Consider the following 23,456-nt stretch of genomic DNA (forward strand, 5'->3'; position numbering starts at 1 on the left):
GAAAGTGAGGACTGCAGATGCTGGAGACCAGAGTTGAAAAATGTGATGCTGGAAAAACACATCAGGCCAGGCAGCATCCGAGGAGCAGGAGAATCGACGTTTCGGGCATAAGCCCTTCTTCAGATCCAAACAAGATCCATTACCTCATCTGGAGTGCCTTAAATCTCCTGAAGTTTCCTTTGAAGAGCAACCTTGCCTGCTGAAGCATGTAATTGTTCCACATCATCATTTGGGGAACTTTTTTTATCTCATGGAAAAAACATCTGCACTGATGAAATTTTGTTTGAAGGGTGTAGGATTTCTGAGCTTAGCAGTTTTTATGTTGACAATACTGTAGATCTTGTTCCAGATAATTTCTTCTTGACAGTGTCCTGAATCTGTGGATTTTGTACTTCTCACCTCAGTAGTTGCTTCCATGGAGTCTTATATGCATTGGTGAGCTATAACCTCATCAAATACAGTGTCAATCAAATACGAAATGTGTGTTTATTTGTTCAGTTTCTGATTTAGTATCTAGTTTGGAAACAATTCTATATGGTAAAACAACTGTTTTCTCCAAGGTGTACTGTGTCAATCTGGTCCATCTCTGAAATTAAATTGTCCTGACTATTATTTCTCTTGCCATTTCTTCCTAATGTGATTATTTGTTCTTTTAAAGATTTTCAATTCTGCAATGTCTCAATGCTGCTTTACTCTTCTTCCTATGAAAGCTTTTAATCCTGCAGAATATTGTTGGTGCTTTATTCTCTTTGTCTTAGACACTTCAAATTTTCTGTATAGCAATCCTGTTTTATTTTACTTAAAACCTTTTAACTCTACAGTTCATCATGTTTCCCTGTACAGATTACTTTTATGGCTAAAATAGAAGTTTCCCACCTTCTTGCAAGCAACATGGCAAATTTTTCCACCATTTGCACTCTTAAAAACAATTTCCGGCCTTTTCTCTGACTTTATTGAATAAATCCTGCTGCCTTGCAAATAAATCCTTTTCTCCTAACAGTTTTCCGTTTATGTTTTTGACAGTACTTCTAATAATGCCTGTTGCCTTACAGTTTTAATAAAGACTTGTGTTTGCCTTAATGGCTACTCTGAATGAGTCCCAGTTTCTGCAGACTTAATAATTTCTGCCCCCCACAACTTCAATTTTGGATCACCTGCTCTTAGTGCAACCTAAATGTTACTTTTCTTTCCTTCTTTTATTAGACTTTGCTGTTTAGGCTTCTAAATTTCCATTTTATTGCTTTAATTTTGGCTTGGTGACAATCCTGGTGCTACAAGCTTTTTAAATTCTATGATCATTAATTTGCCTTATTGCAGCTGTGCCATGTGGTGTCTGTCCACTGTGTCAGCAGCACTGATGCTCTACTGTAAGATGCTCTTCTTTTACTTCTAGCTTTTTCAATCTGTAACTATGTATTGTTTAGTCTTTTAAACTTTTCCCCTTGACCATCAAGAATCTCAACTCATGGAGCTTTTGACATTTGTTCACTCATTGGCTGAACTAAAACTCAGGATCACTCCCACAGAGTGCTGACATCCGATGCAATCTATAAATGCCTTGGAGTGACTGCTTCTCCAGTTCCATGGAGTTCCAAGCTCATGGTTACTTCTATGCTTCTCTTTCCAGGTTTGAAATATTTTTAGTATTGACTGTGGATACTTCTTTATCGACCTGGCTAGGAGATTGAGTCTTGTTAGCTCTTTGATTGTTCAGCTCCTTCTGTTGCTGGCTAACTGCCGGTGCCCTCCTAAAGATATAACTGGAAATTTATTTTAGGTTCAATGGAGTTAATTCTATACAGTTAAATTGGATTTTAATTTACACAGTCGCTGCCCATGTCATATTAGCATGTGGTAGAAGTTTTCCTCCTCTCTGTACAAGAATCTCAGGGAGTCCCTCTCCCACTGCAACTCCCAGGTCATTTCCTCTGCCCTGAAGCTCTTACTCTATGCTACTTTCTCACCACCCCCACCCTCCTCTCATTTATCTCTCCACCCTGCAGGCACTCTGCCTCTATTCCTGATGAAGGGCTTTTGCCTGCTCCTCGGATGCTGCCTGAACTGCTGTGCTTTTCCAGCACCACTCTAATCTAGAGTCTGGTTTCCAGCATCTGCAGTCCTTGTTTTTATCATATTAACACATGGCAAATGGTTGCCACCATCTTACTTTACAGACTGGTACGCAGGGTGGAGAGTGTGATGCTGGAAAAGCATAGCAGGTCAGGCAGCATCCGAGGAGCGGGCGAATCAACGTTTCGGGCACAAGCCCTTCATCAGGAATTGATAATATGACTGGTACACAGGGCCTACTTGGCCTGAATTGGTGAAGGAAAGCTGCTAGCTAATTTAAAGGGAAGGGCTGTGTCTTAAAAAGAGTTAGCTTGTTGTATGACAGCAACTAGGCATAAAGTACTTTAGGAAGATAGACATTGTTATGAAGACTGGGAGTAATAGAGTTGGAGCAGAGATGGAAATTACAGGCACCAATGCTTCACCAGGCTGTGGCCCAACTCCTGATGCACGCAAAGAGGGCTTTGCTAGAGCCCAGGACCTTGTCATAGAACAGTCTTCAGCATTAACTTTTTCAGAACCATTACATTATTTAATAATAATGTGATGTTTTACCTGTGAAAACGTTTTGACATTTTTATTTTATCATTGGAATTTCTCAGTTTTAAAAATTATTTCCTTTTAACGTGATTCCAGCTAATATTTTGAAACATATGGGAGGGGGAGGTGGTGGCATGGGGATTGGTGCTGAGGGGAAGATAGCTGAGAATGAAGGTGATAGGCTAGGGAGGAGGGTGGAGCGGATAGATCGGAAGCAAGATGGACAGGTCAAGAGAGCATGCCGAGTTGGAATGTTGGATCTGGGATAAGGTGGGGGGAGGGGAATGAGGAAACTGATGAAATCCACATTGATCCCGTGTGGTTGCAGGGTCCGAAGGCAGAAGATGAGGCTTTCTTTCTCCAGGCATTTAGTGGTAAAAGTTTGATGATGGAGAAGGCCCAGGGGACTTGCATGTCCTTGGGGGAGCACTTTAACTCTCCCTCCCAACTCCCCCAAGGACATGCAGGTTCTGGGCCTTCTCCATTGCCAAACCCTTACCACCCAATGCCTGGAGGAAGAATACCTCATCTTCCACCTTGGGACTGTCCAACCACATGGGATCAATGTAGATTTCACCAGTTTCCTTTTTTCCCCTCTCCCCACCTTATCCCTGATCCACCCTTCCAACTCGGCGCCGCCCTCTTGACCTGTCCTATCTGTCCATCTTCCTTCCCAGCTATCCACTCCACCCTCCTCTCTGACCTACCACCTTCAGCCCCACATTCTAAGCTACCTTCCTGCCAACCTCACCCTGCCCTCCCATTTATCTCTCAGCCCCCTGGCCACAAGCCTCATTCCTGATGAAGACCTTATGCTGGAAACTTCGATCTTCTAGCTCCTCAGATCCTGCCTGCACGGCTGTACTTTTCCAGCACCGCATTCTTAATTTGAAGAAATTAGCGTCAAATTATGGTATTGATCAAATTCTCGATTTCAGTATTGACTGACATATCCCTTTAAAAACTTGCAGCATGAGATCGAGTTTCACTTTTGCTTGTGGAGAGTTTCTGTTGGGCTTAGATCAGGAGCTGAGAATATGACTTTTAATTAATTGTGCAAAGTTCTGGTCACGACACAGGAGAATGGAGGAGGTTTTGGAGAAAGTACAGAAAAGGTTTATCAGGAGGTTGCCTGGTTTGGAGGAAATTAGTGAGGAGGAGAGATATGGGCGAACTTAGTTTGTTTTCACTTGAACATCGGAGACTGAGGGACAACTTGATGGAGGTTTACTAAATTGTGAGAGTTATGGTTGGAGTGAATAGTCAGGAGTCTTTTCCCTGGAGTAGAAATGTCAATTACTAGGTAACATAGATTAAAGGTTAAAGGGGGAACGTTTTAAAAGAGATGTGAGAGACAAAGTTTTTACATACAGAATAGCAAGTGCTAGAATGTGCTGTCAGAGGAAATGGTAGTAGCAAATACGTGGTCAGCCGAAGACCTGTTCCAGGTTCTGTACTGTTCTTTGTTGTTCTTCTTTGTTAAAGTAACAATGAAACATTTATTTATTTCCCAACAGATAAAAATTGTATCCGTTCATCATGGATTGTCACTATCATATGTTGTGTTGCCATCCTTTCTTCAATAATTCTTAAGAATTTAGTATAAAACTGTGTTTTGCAGGTGCTAGTGTAACATTATTTTATTACCATGATAGGCTGTGGTGGTACCTCAAGACGGTGGACAACTTTGGGTGTTTGGAGGAGAATTTGCATCTCCTAATGGTGAACAATTTTACCATTATAAGGATCTTTGGGTGCTATATCTTGCAACTAAAACATGGGAACAAATCAAGTAAGTACTATTTTGTACGTATTCTCATGATTAGGAAAAGGTTTCATTTGTTTTCCTTATGCATTATTGCTATATTTTTTACCAGGGTTGAATCTTGTGGCTAGTCTTGCCACAATTGACTTCCGACACCACAGATACATCACTGTGCTGAACAGTAGTTCAGTAGTTCTACAATGCTTGGACTGGAAACTACCTTTGCTTTTGTTTTTTAACTTTTCAAGGCGTATGTTTTCTTACATAGACATTACTTAGTAATTTGTTAATGGATGGTAGGTCAGAAGATGCAAAAGTAAAGCTAGAAATTGTGGTTTTTCTTTATATAGAAAATATTAAAGATACTCTCTGGGCTTTAGATCAGTACAGCAGACCACGTTGCGCTGGCACTTAACTTCCAGTCCGTGGCTCCATACTGTGCTAGTGGGGCACCATGCTGGGAGGCTGCTGCAGGTGACCAGAAGACTCCTATGAGAGGAGGCCGCTGCGCGTGGCCGGGTGGTTGCCGAGCTGGTAGGTTGCTGTGAAAGAATACTGCACAATGGTGGGAGGATGCTACAGGAGGCTGGGGGTCATTGCTGAAGGCCAGAAGTCATCACTTGCCGGCAGGGGATCATTGCTCCTCACCAGAGGTCACTGTAGATCAGGAGTCATCGTTGGAGGCTGGGAGTTGAAGGGGAGAAAAGGAGAAGGGGGAAAAAAAAAACCTGAAGGTAGAGAATCCTATTCTGCTGCAATCTTGCAATGGAGGAACATGGAACAGAGGAAGTAGTGGAGCCAAGTACAATTACAATAGTTAAAAGACGTTTGGACAGGTAGATGGATAGGAAATGTTTAGAAGAATATGAGCCAAATGCAGGCAAATGGGACCGTGCAGTTTAGGAAGCCATGTCGGCATGGATGAGTTGGGTCGAAGGGCTCTATGACTTCTTAAAGCTTATACATAATCTACAGTGCATAAGTCAGAAATGTGGTTGCATACTCTTCACTTGCCTGGATAGTGCAACTCCTACAACAGACAAGAAGCTTAGCACCATCCAGGAAAAAGCTTGATGGACACTTCATCCGCCATCTTCCAAAACATTCACTTTGCCACAGATGCTGAGTGGCAGCAATGTGCCTCATTGAGAAGATGTGCTGTAACAAGTCACCAAGGCTCCTTTGAAACCATCTTCTAAACCTGCAACCATTGTCAATGTGCAGGTGAGGGTGGCAGATGCATGGGAGCACTACCTCTTGCAAGTTTCCTTCTAAGCCACACACCATTTTGAATTGGAACTGTGTGTTCTTTTTGTTCCTTTACTTGGATCAAACTCCTTTCCAAGCACCTCTGTAGGGTGACCAACATACTAAGGACAGCAGCAGTTCAAGAATGCTGCCCATCACCACTTTCTAAAGGGCAATTAAGGATGGGCAGCAAAAGTTGGTATAGCCAGTGGCACCTATATCCCATAAATGAATTTACAAATAAGTTGTCTTGTGTAAAATTGAAGTTCTTTATTAATAATTTGGAAAATGAAATGAAGATATATATTTCGTAAACGAAGGTTCTTTACAAATGTAATTTCCAATCTTTTTTTAGATTAGATTAGATTCCCTACAATGTGGAAACAGGCCCTTCAGCCCAACAAGTCCACATCGACCCTCTGAAGAGTAACTCACCCCACCTCTGACTAATGCACCCAACAACTATGGACAATTTATCATGGCCAATTCACCTAACCTGCACATCTTTGGAATGTGGGAGGAAACTGGAGTACCCAGAGGAAACCCACGCAGACACTGGGAGAATGTGCAAACTCCACACAGACAGTCGCCCAAGGCTGGAATCAAACGTGGGACCCTGGCGCTGTGAGGCAGCAGTGCTAACCACTGAGCCACCGTGCCACCCCAGTGTTGACTAGCCATCACCCAGCAGGGATGAATTAGGAATAATTAATAGAATACAAGTTAAAAAAAACCCACATGTAAAAGTCATTTCTCCCTATATTTGATTCTGTTTCTAAGGTGATGCAGAGTTGAATCATTTACTTAGTTGAAAATTCTTGTGACGTGGTAGACAAGCACGCTTGTACATGCTTAGGCATTAGATAGAATCTACCCATGTTCTTTTTGCATGTAATCTATTCAGGTCACAATAGGGTGCTAATGGAGGAACAGTTCTATTGATCGAGATTGTTACTGTCTTGTGGCTGTGCAGCAGCAAAACACTGTTGAATTTATTTGCACCTAAGAAAATGATCATAACCTTAAAATAATCTTGTTTCTGATATTGAAATCTCACTATTATCACTTGTGAAGTTTTTTGCTGTTGTTTGGATTGATTTGCACATTTTAGGGAGTAATGTAAATTTGGTTGCACCCCTGCAAAGTGACAGAAATACTATTATTGTGTTATTGAATGATATTGAAGCGTCAAATATCTGTGCATTGAAGTGTTCCATAACCATGATGAAAATGTGGAACTCTGCCACATGGACTGGAGATAGCATTGGTGCATTCCATGGAACCTGGTTGGATATGCAAGGGAGTAGGATAAAGAGGTATCCAAACTTAAGTGGGAATGTGGCAGCAATTCATTTGAACTATAAATACTAACATGGACAGGTTAACCTTCATGACCTGTTTCTGAGCTGCTGATTCTATATAATTTAAATAAATGTATGTATGATATTGTAAACCCCCCAAAAAGTTGTCCAGGTTATGTTGATTTGATTTTGCAGATACAAATTTACTATTTTTAATGCAAAATGCTTTATAAATTCTGAATTGTCACATTGCCTTACATCTTTAGATAAGTTTGTCTGGGGGTCAAAATTACATATGCGGCTTACAAAAAAACTGCCTGTTGTAAATCTCTCAAGTTTTTGATCAAGTTACTTCCATCTAGACTTGAATCAGTGCAGTGCCAACACCAGAACATCTGTTACAAAAACTGGAAAAATTCATGCAGAAACTTGGCAGGTCTAGCAACATCTGTGGGAAGAAAGCAAATTTAATGTTTTTGTGTCTGATGAATCTTCATCTGACCTATTCAGTTTCTCCAGCAATTTATGCTTTTGTTTCAGATCTCCAGTGTACACAGTTCTTTGTTTTATTGTACCTGCACATCTGTATAATCCTGTTCAAATATTTGAATTACCCTCACTGCTAGGTTGCTTGGAGAAATCTTTCATTGGAACAAGTTCAGGTCTGCAAAAGGTGTGTGGGCGGTTAACAGCCCTGAAGATTTGTTTGGTTGGAAATAGTATAAAAATAGCCTGTAATTTTCAATGATTCAGAGCTCTTTCCTGTTGGCTGTTGAAATTGTTTGTGTTGCCATCAGCTGCTTGACAATGCTGCACTAATTGCATTGTTCCTGTAAAATACAAGCAACTGAATAAATGTAATACTGGATTATTATGAAGGAAAATAAACATTAAGAAATAATCGTTGGAGCAAAATAATTTTTAAATGCAGTTCCATGTGAAGAAAAAGTAACACACAGATTCAGAACACTGGACAATGTGTAGAATAGGGTCGAGTTACTCCTTCATATCTGATGGTGTAATCTGGTCTGAATCGACTGAACCAGTGCAGAAGTGCAGGAAATGTTAAATGTACCCGAGTTAAGGCCAAATCGATTTGAGCTCCAGTTCCTGCAATGTGTTATGTGAATTCAAGATCAAGTTCACCCAAATCAGTTCTTTTCCATGCATTGATCACGTCAACGTTGTGAATTTGTGCACTTTGCATTTGTTCAAGATTATTTTAAGGTTATGGTCATTTTCTTAGGTGCAGATATGCACAGTATAAGTCTTTCCATATCAAAAAATGTTAATTTGCTAAGGAACTATTGTGCTCTTTAAAAATGGTGAATGGTTCAGTTTTTGTACAAGTCATTTTCAGTCATTTTAAAAGATTACAGGCGTTGGACTGACACCTTTCAACTAATGTTATTTTTGTGTGATAAATCTGTTTCCAGCTATGTTACTAAAGTTAGTTACCAGTCTGCATCAAGGAAGACTTTTAATGGAACAAAAAATTAATGGTTACATTTTGTACATATTTTAGGTTGGGCAGTATCATTTCTGATGTATTTTGGCCATCATTTACTGTTTGAACCCAAGACAGAAATTCTGTTCCAATATTTTATATCAGAACAGAATGCTCATCACTTTGTAATTAGGATCTTTGCAAGCAGAGTGTTACAGACTCAGATGACAAGGTTCCCTACTTAAATTGAGAAAACACAAGTGATTTGTTAAATGAAGTTCTGTGTGGCAGGAAGCCAACATAAACTCAACACAGTATATTTTCATTTGTGTTTAAGTTTCAATTATTGTGCTTGGCAATAATGCACTGCTTCTGATGCTACTCACTTTGCTTTGTTATTCAGCTGTTGGGGCATGCTGATACAATATAATTTCGCTATTCTAACCTTTTCACACTGCAGGCTAAGTGTTCCCTGTAATTTAACATTGCCTTACAGTAACACACACTCTCTGTTCTTATCCTTGATCCAGACACTTGCTGTGCACAATATTAACTAGGTCCTTTCTCCTGCCTCCCTTGCATTCCTTTGTATGCCATTTCCCTTAGCTCTGCCCTCGCAGATGACAAGCAACATGAATTCGACTGGGACAACACTACTATTATAGGACAAGCCAAACAGAGAATAGCCAGGGAATTCCTAGAGGCATGGCACTCATCCACAGATTCAATCAATAAGCACATCGACCTGGACCCAATTTACCGACCACTGCAACGGACAGCTGGTACTGACAACCGGAAGCGGCAGATTTAAACCACTATAAATGCCGGAGGAAACATCACAAAAGCGCTTCACTGGAGGCTCCCAAGCACTGAGGATGTCTCCTAGACAGGGGACGAAACGTCTGCAACACAAATTCCCAGCTCGGCGAACAGAACCACAACAACGAAAACCCGAGCTACAAATAATCTCACAAACTCTGCCCTACCAGTTTGGGAAGATATCTCAGTATGTGCAGATCTTTCACTGTGTACTGGAAAGAAGCAGAGAGCAGAGATCGGGTTCAATTACAGGGAAGAGAACGAGATTGAACTGTTTGCAGACCCTGAGCGGGCCCCAGTTGGAAACCATTTCTCTTTGGGATTTAATAACATCTGTGAACAGGTTGATTAGGAAACATATACTACATGACGATGTATCTCTGAACCAAAAGACCTGAGTTCAGAGGGGTGTAATAACATTTTTGAACAGGATGATTTTTAAAAAACAATCCCCATAATTAGCGTGAGATAGGATCCCTGTTGAAGTAAAGTGGCCAATCAAAGGTTTCCAATTTGAGAAGCATAGTAGGTTGCAGTGGAAAGTAATTAAAAAGGCATTTCAACCTGAAGGTACACTCTCATCAATTTTTAAAAAATTGAAGTGGAACAAACAACTGTAGCCAGCCCACCATGATCGTGTGTTGGAAAGTAGATCATTTACAACTTTGCACACTTGGCATAACCTGTACGTCTAGCTGGAGCATTGCTTCACCCCAGATCCCCAGCCTGCAGCTAGGTACATTCACTCAGTCATACTGCTACCTTCCAGTACCTTTTGGGGAACTGAAGCTGACTGAAAAATCCTGTCTGGCCTCCTTCAACTTGGGTTAGCAAGGCTTTTAATGAGCCAAATTGCCTATTTCATAGGTGCTAATTCCCCAACAACCTCAAGCCTACCTTGACAAAATTAATTTGAATCAGGAATGGAGATGTCAAGAAACTGGCAGACTGATTGTTGATGGCCTTTTCAAGACCCAACTCCTCCTGTTTCAACCCTCAGCAGGGCTGCACAATTCAATCTAGTATGTAAGTGTTACAGACCCTGAAAGCTTATATTTTTGGTGGGTAATATCAGGTAAAGCCAACCGATAGCTGTTTTACAGGAGTGGGGCTGAAGAGGGGGGCTACAAGGAGTCATTGAGTATTGAGAGGACCGAAAGAATATATTTGTGAACTTCATATTGATCCTTACAATAGAGTAACAGAGAGTTTGGCTAGTAAAGTCACAGTGGTTGGGATGAAGAGATGGGGAGGCTCTAAAACAGCAATGAGCTGCAAAAGGGCCAATTTAGATTAGATTAGATTAGATTACATACAGTGTGGAAACAGGCTCTTCAGCACAACAAGTCCACACCGACCCTCCGAAGAGCAACTCACCCAGACTTATTCCCCTACATTTACCCCTTCACCTAACACTATGGGCAATTTAGCATGGCCAATTCACCTGACCTGCACATCTTTGGACTGTGGGAGGAAACCAGAGCACCCGGAGGAAACTGGGAGAATGTGCAAACTCGGCACAGACAGTTACCTGAGGCAGGAATTGAATCCGGGTCTCTGGCGCTATGAGGCAGCAGTGCTAACCACTGTGCCACCGTGCAACAGGCTCAAAGGGCTGAATGGGCTACTCCTGTTTCTTTCAGATATGGGAAGGCCTACCTTGGCAGTGAAAATCCTGGCCTTTGTGTTTTGCTTAACATACTATGACAGTTAAAGTTTACTGTTAAGACAGATAACATTTTAGTGTTCTGAATGGAAACGGAAAGACTTGTTGAATCTAGAGACAGATAGTTGAATTTAGATGGAAACTGATATTTTGGAGATGTAGAACTCTTGTAATAATGACCGTGTCTGTAGAAAGCTTTGTAGTTCTTATGGTTTTGTTTGCAAAGATCCCATGATGGTTTGTAATGCTTGGGTGGGTGAAAAAGAAATTTTAATTTGTTATTTCTCATGAAATCATAAGCATCTCTGTAAATAAGGCATTCACAATCTTGCTATAAATATCAACTAAAGGAAATAATCCTCCTTTGTGGCATCATACTTTCTAACAGGAAGTCTTTTCACTTGGGGTAGATTTATTTTTCCTATAAGCCATCTGAGTTACACTATTATGGATAGCGTTACATATAAACAGTTATTGAATATGCATGAATGAATTTGTAGGAAAGAATAGAAACCTAAGCCTATTGAAGTTTATGGAAACCTTTAAGGAAAATCAGGAATCAAATTAGAGGATATTTCTTCATTTTAATTTTACATTGTAGATATGTAACTTGATGTTAATATCAATGATTTAATCCCTGTTTTCTCTGTTACAGTTAATTCACTTTTGAGTCATGTCCCATAGGAGCCCTACCTGAGTATGACAGCTTTATTTTATGTGACATTTTTAACAAGAATTTAAATAGCTAGGACAGACAGTTTTAACTTAAAACCTCGACTTTAGAGACAAAGCACAAGAAGGCAGATTGCTACCTGAATGGCTGTAAATTGGGAGAGAAGAGAGTATCCTCGTCTTCCAGTCGCTGAAGATAGGTATGCAGGTGCAGCAGATGGTAAAGAAGGCAAATGGTATGTTGGCCTTCATTGTGAGAGGTTGAGTACAGGAGCAGGGATGTGTTGTTGCAGTTATACAGCCCTTATTGAGGCCACGCCTAGAATATTGTGTGCAGTTTTGGTCTCCTTTTCTGAGGAAGGTTGCTGTTGCTCTTGAGGGCGTGCAGCAAAAGTTTACTAGGCTGCTTCTGGGGATGGTGGGACTGATTGAGGAGAGATTGACGAGGTTAGGATTGTTTTTGCTGGAGATCAGGTGAGTGAGGGAGGATCTCATAGAGATTTATAAAATTCTAACAGGACTAGACAGAGTGGAGTCAAGAATGTGGTGCTGAAAAAGCACAGCAGGTCAGGCAGCTTCTAAAGAACAGGAAAATCGACGTTTCGGCAAAAGCCCTTCATCAGGAATGAGGCTGGGAACCTCGGGGGGGGGGGGGGGAATGGGGTGGTGGAAAGATAAATGGGAGGGGGCTGGGGCTGGGAGGTAGCTGAGAGTGCAATAGGTGGATGGAGGTGGGGATAATGGTGATGGGTCCATCCTTTCCCCCACCTCCATCCACCTATCGCACTCTCAGCAATCTCCCCCCAGCCCCAACCCCCCTCCCATTTATCTCTCAACCCCGAGGCCCAGCCTCATTCCTGATGAAGGATTTTTGCCTGAAACGCCAATTTTCCTGCTCCTTGGATGCTCCCTTTTCCAGCAACACAATCTTGATTCTTATCACCAGCATCTGTAGTACTCACTTTCACCTAGACAAGGTGAATGCAGGGAGGATGTTCCCGATGATGTGTGTGTCCAGAACCAGGGGTCACAGTCTGAGGATTCGGGGTGGACCACTTAGGATGGAGATGAGAAGATGTTTCTTCACCCAAAGAGGGTGAGCCTGTGGAACTCATTACTACAGGAAATAGTTGATGCCAGAACATGGAATGTGTTCATGAGGCAGCTAGATATAACATTTGGGGCACATGGGATCGAAGGTTATGGGGAGAAAGCATTATTAGGCTATTGAATTGGATGATCAGCCATCACCATGATGAATGGCGGAGTCGGCTCGAAGAGCCAAATGGCCTATCCTGCTCTTATCTTCTATGTTTCTATGTCTGTCTTACATAGCTTGTATTTCCTGGAACGGTTGGCTGTTAGCCTGAAGCCAGAGTATATATCTTGAGATCTGACACCCCACATTAATCATTGCTGACTAGGAATCGATTCCATTTTTATCCACAATCATTGGCATAGAATCCCTACAGTATGGAAGCAGGCTATTCAGCCCATCAAATCTACAACAGCCCTCCAAAGAGCATCCCATCTGGACCCACCCATCCCTGTAACCCTGCATTTCCCATGGTTAATCCACCTAGCCTGTACATCCCCAGACTCTATGGGCAATTTAGCATAGCCAATTCACCTACCCCTGCCCATCTTTGGACTGGGAGGAAATTGGAATATTTTGAAAAAAACTCGTACAAACACAGAGAGAAAATGCAAACTCCACACAGACACTTACCAAAGGGTGGAATTAAACCAGAACCCCTAGCACTGTGAGGCAGCAGTGCTAACAACTGAGCCACCGTGCTGCACATTGGGAGGGTGTGCAAGTTTGCAGTCAACCTGGCTGACTGCATTATGAACACATTTTCAGTAGCCATTAAGTCCTGGAGTGAGATTTGAAGCACAAGCTTCTGGCAAGGTGACACTATAGCTGAAGACCTCTTGTGAATAAAAACATGGAACATTGGGTAATTTCAGTGGAAGGAAAGATATTCCTAGTAATAAGTTTAAACAATTCAATCGGCCTTTAAAGAACTATGTTGATCAGTGATAAAACTTTGGTGCATCTTAGCAAAAGATTTTTGAGTGTTGAAGATGTTGTCGTCCTATGATGAAAATCTTGAAATTGTTCTCACTATCTATTAGGCACAGCTTGCAGTTTGGAAGCCATTAAGGATCTTCTTAGCTTTACTGTTTTATGGTACTTTTAACTGTCATGTAACTATTTTTTCATTGTTAGGGCAACTGGTGGACCATCAGGTAGAAGTGGACATCGGATGGTTGTTTGTAAGAGACAGATCTTGGTATTTGGTGGATTCCATGAAAGCACAAGGTAAGTACTGTGTTGGAGATAACTATAATTCTTGACAAACGTTTATTTAATACCAATAGCAAAACCAGTTTTTTATGAGCAAATTCACAAAAATTGTGCTTTGACCACTGTTGAATCTTCACTTGTTGCAACCATTTTGGTCAATTCTAGCACAGTTTTAGAAGTCAAATTTTTTTTACTGTGACAAAGACATAGTAAGAGCTACAAGAAGATAATACGAAGAAGTAAGCAATATTCGTTTAGTCCCAAACAGAGACAAGGCAGTAGGGCTTTGCAGAGATCTCGTGAGTTTGAAAAATAATAGGCAGAAAAGGAGCATCATTCCTTTTTGGTACGAATTCAGAACATAGAATGGGCTCACTTCTCAATTTCTCTGATTTCTTGTCAAGGTCACATTGTTGACAGTTGTAGAATGATGAAATCTGACCAGTTTTCTGATTCAGATGGAAAACAGTTATGACACTGATACTTAAATTTTATCAGGATATACGAATACTTAGGTGAGAGAGAAATCTGCTGGTTTTGCTTTAAGGTTTGTTCCTTAAAGAGGGCTGCTTTCAGCTGCATATTTCTTCAAGATTTCACCTCTAGGGTCTCTAAAAACTTGACCCCAGAGGCTGTTGGTAGACAATAAACAGCGCTGATCTAACACTTCTGTTTATTTGTCTATCATGCAATTAGACCATTAAAAATCTCTTTGAAAAAACTTTTATTGAACTCTTTCTTGCAAAATTGTCTGTTTTTCCAATAACTGATAATTTAGAATTCCTTTTTATCTTTTGATTTTTAAAGCTGAATTTCACCGAAAATTAGCAAAGTGTCAATTTCAGGGAGTTTTGTGGATTGTTTCTGTCCATATGCTCTACCTTGCATGCACCATACTTCTGTGTTGCTGTTCTCTTGTGTTCATCAGCAGCAAAGGTACTGGCCACTGCTCGGACTTTCTGGGATTCACAGAGCCATATTTAAACACCAGTAGTTGAGTACTACCAGCCAGCAGCTCTTTGAAGTTACAGTTTAGGAGATGATGCCCCAGCAATGCCAACAGAAGCAAATTGGTACTCAACTTGTAGGTTTTTGTGCACTGGATGGTGGAATGAAGGGCTGTCCTCTTTCCTCAGGATTGCTAGAAGAGACCACAGCACCAGACCCGGACTTTGCGAAAATAAAGGAAAGAATTCCAAGAACAAATGATCCACTGAGATTTTTGAGATATTTCTTCTTCTTCAGAAAATAATTGATTCTTGAAGGATTTCTTCAGGCAGAGATTAGTGAATCTGTGGAACTCATTGCCTTGGAAGGCTGTGCAGACCAAATCATTGAGTGTATTTAAGACCGAGATAGATTCTTGATTAGTAGGCGGATAGAGGATTACAGGGAGAAGGCAGAAGCATGGGGGTTAAGACACACATCAGCCATGATCGAACAGTGGAGTAGATTCAATTGGCCGAATGGCCTAATTCTGCTCCTATATCTTATGCAACAAAAACAGAAGTTGCTGGAAATGCTCAACAGGTCTGGCAGCATCTGTGAAGAGTGATCAAAAGTTAACACTTCTGATCTGATGACCTTTCCTCAGATGGTTTTGTTATGATCTTATAGAGACAGATTGTCTCAATTGATGTTAGTTGTGCAAGTCTCATTCAGAATAAACATACCCAGAACTTTGATTCTGTTCTGTCTGCATGACATTTCAGTTTCTGTATGATGCTGTTTAACAAGATTTTCATGGTGTTTAATGCAATTTGATCTAAGTATTGAAATAACTCTACAGCAGCTAGTATCCAAGTCACCTTTCATTTCCACGTGTAAAGTCCTTGATCCAGCTCTCCCACAGCCAGCTCTCTCAGTGAACAGAACCTCTGACACTCCTGTTTACATCTGTCATCCAGGGCCCCTTGATGGACCAGATTAATCGATCCAATCAGGGGAAATCATTCAATGACTGACCTCATTGCTATCACAACAGTATTTGCTTCACACGGTATACCACCACTTAAGTAATGACATTGAATGCTTGGTAATAGGTCTGCACAACACCAGTTACTGTATTTTTGCAATCAAGACCGTCATCAACATGGTTTTCATATGATGCATTTTTTATTTCAGTGAAAGTTATGTACATGATTTTTTATGCATGTTTTAGTGGTCACATGTCCAATGATTTTCAAAAAGTTTGATTTTCCCTAGAATTTGGATTGTCAATTAATTCAATACTTTATTATGTTTTCAAATATAAAATAGATTTTAAAGCATTGCCAAAATATATTAATGACTTTAATTGGCAAGTGTTGCTCATACTAATTCCTGAGAATTCAAAAGGGAAGTGTTTAATTTTGCAGTTATCTAAAGAAAGCCTCAAATTTGGAATAGCATTTCAATATTTTAGAAAATGTGATAAGAATGAAAATGACCCCAAGCATTAGGGCATTCCTATTATATTTGTGCAACACCAATATGTAGCATGAATAAAACTGTTTTATGATATATAGTGATAGTATGGAAGCATAGTCCTCGGCAAGAATGAAATCATGAAGTTAGAGAATGGTTCCAGTTACATAATCGTGTGAAGGTCTGATTCCACTGATGTACAATTGATTGTGGGAACAGAATTACCATGGTTTGCCACAAATGTATGCGGTTGTGTAAATTGGCAGCTGCCTGTTAATCATTGAACCTTATGAATCTTCTCCAAGTGATTCCGAATTGTTTTTCTATTTAGTGTCATTTACCTTTTTTCAATCTAATCATAATTAATTGTTTTATCTTAAAGCTAACAAAACCTTCTGTTTTCAAGAAAGAGTTAATATTCTACTTCATTGCAGTTATAAGTACAAATTAATTGGATAATATTATACTAAAATGGTGAGCTTCTCACCATTTAGACAGAAAATGTTTGATAAGCAATTCTTTATTTCAGGGATTTTATTTATTACAACGATCTTTATTCCTTTAACTTGGATACGTTCACGTGGTCAAAGTTATTTCCATCTGGGACCGGCCCATGCCCTCGCTCAGGTTGTCAAATGGCATCCACTACGGATGGCAATGTAGTGTTATATGGGGGATATTCAAAACAGGTAATTTGTTCATTTTTGTGAATCTTCTGTTTAAGTTTAGCGTAAAGCAACTCGAGACAGATATATAACAGTAGCAATTGCCTTGAAGAATTTACAGATATCTAATATAGTTTTCCTTTGATTTGTTTAAAAATGTTTCATTAGGAGATAAATATTTCTTACAGAACAACAGTTGAGATTGTGTATATGTTTAAAAAATTCCAGTCGTCATTGATTAATATTTCTGTCACTTGTTAAAATAAGTAATTACTAGTTTGAGAAAACTGTTAAAGCCATTAGGAAAGGAAAATATAGAAAGCTTCGGGAAAGCTGCAGTAGCCTTGGGGCCGCAATTGATTGATGAAATAATAGGCTTTTCTGATTAAAATTTGTTTCTATTTTAGTCACTGATAGCCATAATTTAATTTTTTAGTAATTAGTGCTGTCATCTTTATGCGTCAGTATTGTTTGGCTTACCCCATAATTAATTGGATTAAAAATTTAAATATTGATAAAATGGATAGTCAAGTAAATTTCAGAGGTGATGGGAACTATACATTTAACTTCAGTGCTTCTGAATTAAGCAAGGACATTAAGGATATTGGTCCTAACAATGTCCTCACTGTAATACTTGAATTATTTGCCAAAGTTAACTGCTCATTTGCCAAACTGTTCCAGTAAAGTTGTGACATTCAAGTACATTTAACAATGCATAAAACAATCAATGTAATCCTGCTGACATTTCCCAATCACAGTGCAGTTGGTGTTATGCAAATGGAAGAAGGAGCAAGTAGTTGAGAAAATGGATTTCATAAAAACAAATGAAGAATCTGGCAGCATTGAAAGTGGAGAAGTACATCAACCTTCATGGATCATAGCCTAGGTTATTGAGGGAAGTGTAAGTAGAAGTTGAGAGGCTTTGGCAGCCATTTTCCAAATATTATTAACTATGGAGATGCATCAGTGTACAAGAAAGATTGCAGATGTTACATTTCTGATCATAGACAGGGCAGGGGGAGAGGAGTGGGGAGAATAAATGAAGTACAGGCCAATCATCTTAATATCAGGGGTGAAAAGTCTTTCAAATCCACTTTGTAAACTATAAGGTAAATTATGTTTGACTAACATACTTGACTGAGGAAAGCTTGAGAACCAAGTATTTGGAGTGAAGAACCAGGGGTGACATGAGGAAGAATTTTCTTATATGCAGTAGATGGTAGGGCTCTGGGATGAGTTGCTGGAATTTGCAGTGGAGACAGATTCAATCAAGGTTTTTAAAAGGGAGTTGGATAATTATCTGAGGGAAATAGCTGAAAAGTGGGATTAGCTGAATTGCTCTTAGAGAACTGACACAGGTACCAGAGGCCACGTGACATTTTTCTTATTGTAACCATTGTATTGATCTTTGAAATAACAGGAGAGTTGATGTGTTTATAAATTTGAAAAGGCATTTCAAGAAGGATCAGCATAATAAACTTGTTTGCGATATAAAAGCCAATGAAATTAAATGGACTGTGGCAGCAGAGTTACAAAATACACACCTGCAAGCAGAGGTGTTTTATAGAGTGGAGGAGAGTAAGCAGTGGTGCCATTTTTAAGACAAGTGCTCTTTTTGTACTTATATTAATACTATAATGAATATGTGTGTGTGTGTTCATATGTAATCACAGGGCATAATTTCAAAGTTTACAGATGTAATAATACTCAACCAAAGTAAAAATCAATGCGAAAGCAGACATTGGGCCTGATTTTCTAGGGACTTACCAACTGAGTCCTTTGACCACTCTGCCACTTCTTTCTGAAAAAAAAACTTTGCATTTCTGATGAGATTCTGATCAAGGCCCTTTTAAAAATGTAGAGCCGAAGTTCTCACGTGATACATGAGTTGCCGTATGCTGAAGCTTAAAAATCCGGAATCACAGGCAGCCAGTTTGCCAACTGCTGTTAAACAGTTGGTACACAAGATAAATGTGATATTAGGATGTCAGGAATTAGGGCACCAGATTGACTAGGCATCTCCTGGGATGGAGGGAGGTCAGGTCCTGAGCAACTGAATTGGGATCTACTCCCAAGGTTAAGGATGCCAGGTTTGCGCCAAAATGGTTAGAAGGGAGCGAGGATCCTGAGCAGGAGAAGGAGGGGAGCAAACCAGAAGCAAGTTCAAGTAGCAGGGCTTGCAGATGTGATTGGGACAGAGGTAGGTATCAGGTCAGGGTCTGAGGGGTGTAAATGGTCTGTGGAGTTGCAGTTGGGAGTGTGAATTAAGTCATGGGTCAGTTGATTAGTTACTTGGGCCCTCCAAGTCTAAGCTGATCCGAAGCTACTGTCTAAACCTGTTGCCTAATTCCTAAGCATTTGTATCCCTCTGCTCCCCACTTACTCAGCATCTGCCCAGACGCATCTTAAATGAATCTACTGTGCCTGCCTCTACTAGCTCTGCTGGCAACGCGTCCCAGACACCTACCACCCTCTGTGTAAAGTATTTGCCGCATGTATTCCCCTTAAACTTTTCACCTCTCACCTTGAAAGCGTGACCTCATGTTATTGAATCCATCACCCTGGAAAAAGCTTATCTCTGTCTACCCTGTCTATACCCTTCATGATTTTGTAGACCTCAATCAGGTCTCCCCTCAATCTCCTTTTTCCTAATGAAAGCAAACCTAACCTACTCAACCTCTCTTCATAGCTAGCACCTTTCATACCAGGCAACATCCTCATAAACCTTCTCTGCACCCTCTCCAAAGCATCCACAGTATTCTAAATGCGGCCAAACCAATGTCGTGTACAGTTTTAACATGACTTTTTAATGGAGTATAAGAGCTGGCAGGTCAGGTAGTTATATATTTACTAATCTTAGTTTTCCTGAGTAACTATTGACTTGATTTCATTTGAACCCTCCAAATTCTCCAACTTAACTAAACTTTCAGATGGTTCCAGCAGGGAAACTTTTCTGGGCATAGGAGAATCTTCAAATTTCTGGGCAGTTCCTTGATGGTTTGCTATGTTGGTAATCTACAGAGACCCCTTGTGCAACTTTCATCAATGCTGGAATAACAACTGTGTGACTATTAGAAAATCCAAGATATTAACACAATTATATAATAAACCCAATACCTATAGGTCAGTTTAACTTGCTGATCAGAGAGCTTTTAGAAATGATGATCAGAATTAACAGCCACTTGGACAAAGCTAAATTAATTAAGAAAGCCAGTATAAATTTCAATAAGGCAAATGTACTTAACTAAATTTTTACGAAGGTTACAGAGAGGATTGATGAAGGTAATGTTGTTGATGTGAAATGATCGTCTGAACACTTTTGCTGAAGTGCCATGTGACTGGCTTATCTGCAATGTTAGAGTTTATGGTTAAACAGGGAAACACATGGCAGATGCAATTGAATGCAGAGGAGGCTGAAGTAATTCATATGGAAGAATGAGGAGAAGCAATAAAAACTAAATTGTGCTATTTTAGTTAAAGGAAAATAACTGCAAAAATCTAGAAATTTTCCTTGTGCAGGTTAGAACCGGATAAAGAGACAGTTACCATCTTTATCTTAATTAAATCTGCTAGTGACTTCATGTATTCAGTAGATTTTTTGTTGTACGTCAGATGTGTGAAGAATTAATTTTATAAGAGCTCCAATATTGAAATTTGCTGTTACTGCGTGGTATATCTTTGAAAGTTAATTCAGTAAAATCTAATTTTATTTGTAAAAGGTGATGCGAAATGCACGTTAATTTATTCTTTTCGTTTGTGTTTGATCACTATGATAGGAAAAGGATAATCTACTATATGAAAACAAATTCCACAAGAGCATTCCATGTTCATTTATTTGGATCCACATACTGGTGATCCCATAGGCAACAGTTTTATACTTCTATACAAGGCCTTGGAAATATTAGCCATAGTTGTCGATACTTGTAATCAACCATGTTCAGATGTTATAACACACATCAGGAGTAGGCAGGGCTTGATTGTGGAATTTTGACCAAGAGGTAGGGGTGCTACCACTGCACCACAGGAGACCTTCAGGAACATTATAGATATAAATGTTATTGCACAGAATCACACAATCACTACAGTACATAAAGAGGCAATTTAACCTATCAAGTCTGCACCAACCCTCCAAGGAGCATTTTACCCAGATCCACCCCTGCACCCGACATGGGTTATTATTAATGTGGCTAACCCATCTAACCCGCACATCTTTGGACTGTGGGAGGAAGTCGGAGCACCCAGAGGAAACCCATGCAGATGTTGGGAGAATGAGCAAACTTCACAAAGGCAATCACTCAAGCCTGGAATCAAACCCAGGGTTCCTGGCACTGTGAGGCAGCTGTATTAACCACTATGCCAACGTGCAACCCACATTTCTGGACCAGATGAGATGAACCTGGGTTTCCTGGTTCAGAGGTAGGGACACTGCCACTGCAGTACATAAGCTCTTTAGCTAGACTTATAAGCTTTATACATGACATACTGACAGAAGGTAACACCAGGTATTGTTCATGATAAATCTGAATAACGACACAGTTGCAGAACCATTTTCATGTGAACTCAACTACCTTCTCATTAACCTTTTCATTTTGTGTACAATTAGGTGTTTTGACCTTAATATCCTTATTTTTCAATTAATTGCTCAGTTTGTAAACCTACTTTGCATTATAGTTTGGTAAAGTAGAACCTGAATATATTGTAGAATAGTGGAAAATAATGACCTCTGATTGTTAAGCCTTGATAACGAGATGAAACTGAGATGAGCTCTACTTTTTCAACAAATACTTCAGTTCCATGAGCCTGGTGAAAATTGACTTGCTTTGAAAGAATTTGGCAAAGGCAATCTGTGTGGATTATAACATTGTTATAATGAGTCATTATGAGTTTAGAATGTAGGCTTCTGCTTTTGATATTAGATTTTTAAAACATTTTTTGACTTTTAAGCTCAGTTGATATAATACATTTTCTCTAAATTTGATTGTTTTATTGTCAGTGGAAGTAATTTTAATATCTTTCCTTTGTTGAGACGTTGTGCAGGAAAAATAGCAGTCTTCACAAACCAGCATATGAAGCATATTCCTCCAAAGTTGGCCTGTCCTCTCACCATGTCTCCTTCCACTTGTGCCCCTTTGTGGAGTTCTGTTCTCCAAAATGCATACCCCAATTCTACAGCATTCCTCAACATTCCAACTCTGCTTGTGCTATCCCCGACTCGCTGCTTTCTGTGCCACCTATTGTATGTTTTGAAGGGCCCATCAAGACATCTATTCCTGTCTCATTAGCTAGCAACTCTCCCAACCAATCCCAAGCCAATAGTCCCTCCCAGGTATCCTGGTCTCAGCCATTCGATCACCTTTTGCCTCCCTCCACTTGTGAAATTCTTTACTTGAAAAAGCCCTTGTTGTTTGTAGGGTATTACAGATGATTGTGTCTATATCATGCCCTTAATGGAAATCTGGTTAACGGGTGATGACACTTTCCCTGTTTAATGAAACTTCTGAGCTTTTATTTAAAATCCTTTTATCTATCAATCCAAGTTCCATATCAAGTTTTGTCAGCAAGATATCTTCACCACCTTCCTCTACGCTGAATATCTTCTCATCTTCAGTGATATCAAACACCATTTCAATTCAATCTCTGTGCTCTGTCTCCTTCAAGTTTACTATCCTCCAACCTCCTTTATTATCCATTTTCATATAAACTACGCTACCCATATCCATGGCCACCCTCTTTGCTTTGTCATATCACGTTGGTATATTGTGTCAATCACCGATGAGTCCATCTGTGATCACTTCCTTGAATAAGGACTATCTTTTTATTTTGCTGCATGTTTCATTGTGCATCGAAATGCACGTGTTTTGAAAAATGATGCATTTTGAAAAGGTTTGCTGTACTCTTTAAAAGCAAGTTCTCTGGCGCTCATTGTAAGTATTATTATACTGATATTTATTGAAACTGTGGGGGAAGTCCAATTGCAGATGAGCTGGAGGCCAGAGTTGCACATGGATAGATATTTGTTCAGTAACAAATAGCTGATTGATCTGGGCAATGGTGACCCCTTGTCGATAGCAAAGGCCTTTTGCCTGCCCAAAACTGAGATTGGCTCCCAGGTAGCTGAACAGTTTATGGGTGTTGGTGTTTGAGCAGAAGCCATTGGAGCTCTCAGAAAGGAAGGAGCTGTCCTCTTTATTAAAAATAAACCTCAAGCCGGAAGAAAGTCAGTCTATTTCTCTTGTCACTTACTGTAAACCATGGCTTTGATAATGTCTCTGACTTAATTGGTTAAGTATGAACCAGTCACCTTCTGCCTCCTGCAAGCAAGTAAAAGTATCTGGAGAAAGAAGATTGAGGAGCAGCAGATTCTGATAAGCCAAAAGGCTCACCTGGGTGAACTGTGTGAAGCCTTCCCAGTTTTTCCCTCCGCCCATGATACATGTGTTTTTGTCTGTCTATGTGTGTACATGTAATGGAAGTTTTAAAAGGGTAGTTGGAATTTTAATTGGTAGAGTTATATGTAAACAGCTCATAATTGTTTACTTGTAGCTA

At 40.0% G+C, this 23,456-nt stretch overlaps 1 protein-coding gene across 2 annotated transcripts in view; it reads left to right on the forward strand.

The window, feature by feature from the left end:
* Positions 1-23,456, forward strand: part of LOC122558350 (kelch domain-containing protein 4) — a 74,056-nt gene that overhangs the window by 1,024 nt on the left and 49,576 nt on the right. Inside the window, exons 2-4 of one of the 2 annotated variants that reach the window (XM_043706814.2) lie at positions 4,266-4,402; positions 13,762-13,854; positions 16,775-16,934. In XM_043706814.2, coding sequence (XP_043562749.2) covers positions 13,799-13,854; positions 16,775-16,934 — 216 coding nt within the window. In that variant the 5' untranslated portion in view covers positions 4,266-4,402; positions 13,762-13,798. Of the gene's footprint in view, positions 1-4,265; positions 4,403-13,761; positions 13,855-16,774; positions 16,935-23,456 lie in introns of those variants that run through there. The other variant, XM_087995839.1, reaches the window with a different exon arrangement.

The sequence above is a fragment of the Chiloscyllium plagiosum genome, unplaced genomic scaffold, assembly GCF_037043375.1.
Source record: "Chiloscyllium plagiosum isolate Xiang-an unplaced genomic scaffold, Cpla_swu_hap1 HiC_scaffold_17, whole genome shotgun sequence".
Classification (NCBI taxonomy): domain Eukaryota; kingdom Metazoa; phylum Chordata; class Chondrichthyes; order Orectolobiformes; family Hemiscylliidae; genus Chiloscyllium; species Chiloscyllium plagiosum.